This window comes from Dendroctonus ponderosae, unplaced genomic scaffold (genome assembly GCF_020466585.1).
Source record: "Dendroctonus ponderosae isolate FM_Combo_2020 unplaced genomic scaffold, Dpon_F_20191213v2 Dpon_F_20191213_7, whole genome shotgun sequence".
Taxonomy (NCBI): domain Eukaryota; kingdom Metazoa; phylum Arthropoda; class Insecta; order Coleoptera; family Curculionidae; genus Dendroctonus; species Dendroctonus ponderosae.
In genome coordinates, this window is record NW_026018916.1 from 2,071,985 (window position 1) to 2,076,291 (window position 4,307).

Genomic DNA, 4,307 nt, shown 5'->3' on the forward strand with positions numbered 1-4,307 from the left:
AAGGTCTGTTTTCTACGTGAAAAAAGTTCCGACTTTCAGTTTTTATCAAGAAATTTAAAAAACATTTTTAACTCGCGTCTTGTTTTCGGTGTGAATTTTACAGGCCAGAGTCTAACATTCATTTCTTATGCAATTTGCTGCGTGAAAAACTCAATTTTGATTGCGTTTTCAAGGGCAAAATCCCTTATATAAGTGGAGCGAGTTTCAGTTTTTCGTCATCCCCAGGATTTTTTTCACAATTTTTCAAAATTACATTTGGTTTGCGACGTCGCTTTGCAGGCTGAATTTGGGCATTTATGTATTCAAGAACCGACGAAGTGCAAAAGTGGCTTTTGCATGTATTTTGTGGAACAAATGTCTGTTTTATACGTAACAAAAGTTTCGACTTTCAGTCTTCATTAAGCAAGTTTCAACATTTTTTTAAGCGCGTGCCTTATTTTCGGTGTGGTATTTACAGGCAAGAGTTTAACATTTTTTTCTGTTACTTGATACGTGAAAAAGTCAATTTTGATTGCGTTTTCTCAGGCAAAATCCCTTCTATAGGTAGAAGAAGTTTCGATTTTTCGTCATCCTCAGGAAATTTTCGACAATTTTTCAAAATTCCATTTTGTTGTACTCAATAACTGACAAAGTGAGAAAGTGAGTTTGCAAATATCCGAAGAATATATACAAGAAGACGAAATTATCAGTTCTAATGCATAAGTTGGTCCATGAAGCAAATGAGGGCAATTGCGGGAGGACTTTTGCGCAAACTGCTGAGCAAATGCACAACATTGTCGCGTAAAAGCTGCGGAATTGCCGTGTTAAATGGGGGAATAATGTCGAAACAACCCGAAATAAACGGGGTTAAAATAACCGTTTTAGGCAATTCTTGGATGTCAACAGGCACGCAAGGATATCATGCAAGAATCTAAATATTCTTTTTTTTTGCTATTTGAGGGGATTATTCTCCCTCCTTCAGTCAGTCTTAAGTGCGTCGCTTTGAAATATTGATTTTAAGAGGGCTATTTGCATAATAATAGGCCTGTTTTCGTTTGACCTGATTAATAATTCAGAAATTAAAAAACATTAATTCCAAAAGCAAACGACGGTCTCTCCAACTTTAAGAAAACTTGCGCTTTTACGAAAGAAACCAATCTTCGGTCATCAAAAGAAGCTTTCGCGGCCATTGTTTGAAACTGATGGGTTTTTTCGGACTTTTAGGCCGTCATTCATGGAAAATAAATTCCTCCTGATGTTTCGCCAGCATAAGTGGTTTACACCTTCATCAGTGTGAAACGGCAGGAAGAAATTCTTCAGCCCGAAAAACTCGGTTGTTTAAATACGAGCGGTTTTGAAAACTTGCATAATTTTCGCATTTTTGGTGAAAACTAGACACATTTCTAGAACGGTGTTTGCTATAAAAAGTAGGCAATTTATCGCTCTATGTCACACTGAAAACCACAGTTCGGAGGCTCACCCTGTTGTTTAAACACGAGCCAAAGACTACTTAACTTAGAGAGAACTTAACGCTCTACAAAGCTCGCAAAACTAGAGCTTTTTAGCTCAACCGATTCTCCTAACAGTAGCCAAAGAATAAGAGCGGTTTTAAGGACTCGCATTAATCTTAAATGTTCCGTAGTGAAAAATACATACATTTTTAAACTTTTATTGATTCGGGACTCTTAAAGCAACGTTATAAAGTTACTTTTATTAAAAAATTTCGATGTTCAATTGCTGCCGAAGGCACATTTTAAGTATCATACAAAAAGACAGCGTGTTTTGATTTGAGATGATATAAGCTGTGGTTTAACTGCTGGCCTGTTTATCTAAAAGCCCTCAACTAAAATAAACTGATATCATTATCAACAATCGAACAGACAATTCGAGTTGCAAAAAATCGAGATTTCCTGCATAATTGGCAACTGTTGGGAAAAATACAGCGAGATGCAGGCTCAACGCCTTTAAGATATGTTAAACTTCCGAGAGAGTGCGGCTCATTCCGATACCTGGTTTACAATTATTCCCTTTTTGAAACCCTTACCGGAGATCGAAAAGGTGGAACACCACCAGGTCTTTATCTATGAAGGTCAGTCCATCCGTAGATAAAGACAAGTTTATCACAGATCACCGACCAGTGCAGTTCGACACCCGTTTTCTCTATCCGCATGTGTATTTATAACTAATTTTTGTGCAGAATTTCTATTGATTGCATACAATGTATTTGCGCTTATGATAACAAACACATTTTTTACCAATAAAATTTAAACAGCCATTAAAAAGAATTTGAAGTTGATAAGTTCGATGAATTTATAAGTAAAAATAGCCAGCAAGTAACAAGAAAATTCATAAACAGCTTGCTGATTATTGTTTATATTTATTGTAATTTCGAAGTCCGCTCTATACGTTCTAATGATTTTAACTTGTCTGATTGATTATCTTAAACGTTGTCTCCATTGAACCCATCCTGGCACAATTCATTCAAGAAGTGGCATTAAGAGCGACTCAACATGTTGGTAAGCTTTAGTTCGCATATATTTTTAAACCCTTAACAACTGCATTTTTTTTCATAGTGAATCATTCTTTTTAACAAACGTTTTCCTTATAATTAGTTTAACTTTCTCCACTTTTGTATGCTCTGATTGAATTTTAAAGCTTTTTCTAGCTAGTTTGGCCACTTTTAAGTGCTTTTGCTGATGTTTGCTGCTTGTTTGAATTTGAATGCATTTTTCAGTTCGTTTGCTTGGCTTTTAACGTTTCATTCCTCATTGCCTTGTTTTGCATCAACTTTTTCCTAATCGTTTCATGGGATTTTTTGTGCTCATTTGTTCGTGCCCAATTTAGACTCTTCAGTTTGAGGTAAGTGTTCCAATAGCATTTTAATTTTTTGTTGCATTTTTTCCGGCTTTCTGAAACCACTTTTGATATCACGACATTAAATTCTATTTATGGTCGTTGCTGATAAGATAATGCGGTTCAAGATCATAATTTTGCAGTATTAAGTTGAGAGGGAAGAAAAAATATTATTTCGAAACAATTTTCAAACCCAAATAATGACCAAGAAGGAAAAACCATGCTTTTAACAACTTTTTCCAGGTCTACGTTATCGTAAGCCTCATTCTGGTAGCCGCCAGTTTACTGGTGAGGTGCCATAGAAAATGGCTGTACAGGGTGATTAAAACGCTCCCTCGAGATGCCAAGTAAGCTCGAAGGCGTACAAGCAAGCCCAAAACAAATCGGGTTGAAATTTGCAGAAATCTCCACGTTATCTTCAAGCTGTCTTCCAAATTGAAACATTGGAGCAAACAGGAGGACACTGTGCCCACAATTTTCACCAAACTAGCCAAGGAACACCCAGACAAAACCGCCCTTATCATCGATGGGCGCCGGTGGAGCTACCAAGAGGTGAAAACCATAGAGGTGAACCCCTTAGAGCTCGTTAACTCAAACTGTCCCGGACTTTAGCTGGAAACGTTCAGCAATCGAGTGGCAAACTTCTTCAAGAGCCAGGGATACAAGAAGGGCGACGTCGTCGCTTTGCTAATGGAAAACCGGCCGGAATACCTGGGACTTTGGCTCGGATTAGCCAAGATAGGAGTGGTCACTTCGTTGATCAACTCCCACCTGTTGTCCACTCCTTTGACCCACTCCATTTTGGCTTCGCACAATAAGGGGCTGATATATGGAAGCGATTTTCGCCAAGGTTTGGAGACCCCCAAGAGTTCCCTTGGCACTAAGGGTGTTTTATATGATGATTTTTAGTGGTGGAGGACATAAAAGAGCAAATCCAGCAGGTTGTGCTATACGAGTTTGGGGGCGATGGCGATGCAACAGACTTGAAAAAGCAGCTAGAAGCCAGTCCATCTAGTTTGCCAGAGGAAGTCTTCGGCTTGCGCCAGCAAGACCTGCTGTTCTACATGTACACGTCTGGAACCACCGGGTTGCCGAAGCCAGCCAAAATTCCCCACACTCGGTAATGGAAAGAGGCCTCATTTCCAGCCCTAACTCAACCTTTTTGCAGCTTCATTCTAATAGCCACCACAATGAATTTCGCTCTAGACCTAAGCCCCAGCGATGTGCTCTACAGCCCGTTGCCATTGTACCATGCTTCAGCGGGAGTTTTCTCTGCTGGCCAAGCACTGCTCTTTGGCATAACTTTCGTGGGCAGAAAGAAGTTTTCTGCGAGCAATTTTTGGACGGATTGCCAGCAGTACAAGTGCACAGTAAGTGGAACATCATAAACGCATGTTTACTCGCGTTTTAGATAATCGTAAGCGGAAATCTCCGACCGCGTCTGACCAAAGTGCGATTTAATGAAGACAACATGT

General features: G+C 39.2%; 1 protein-coding gene across 1 annotated transcript in view; it reads left to right on the top strand.

The window, feature by feature from the left end:
• Positions 1 to 2,144: 2,144 nt before the first annotated feature.
• Positions 2,145 to 4,307, top strand: part of LOC109540171 (long-chain fatty acid transport protein 4) — a 4,713-nt gene continuing 2,550 nt past the window's right edge. The window contains exons 1-6 of the mRNA XM_019908404.2: positions 2,145 to 2,495; positions 3,076 to 3,179; positions 3,234 to 3,384; positions 3,445 to 3,682; positions 3,742 to 3,952; positions 4,001 to 4,202. Of these exons, the coding sequence (XP_019763963.2) occupies positions 2,490 to 2,495; positions 3,076 to 3,179; positions 3,234 to 3,384; positions 3,445 to 3,682; positions 3,742 to 3,952; positions 4,001 to 4,202 (912 nt within the window). The 5' untranslated portion in view covers positions 2,145 to 2,489. The remainder of the gene's footprint in view (positions 2,496 to 3,075; positions 3,180 to 3,233; positions 3,385 to 3,444; positions 3,683 to 3,741; positions 3,953 to 4,000; positions 4,203 to 4,307) is intronic.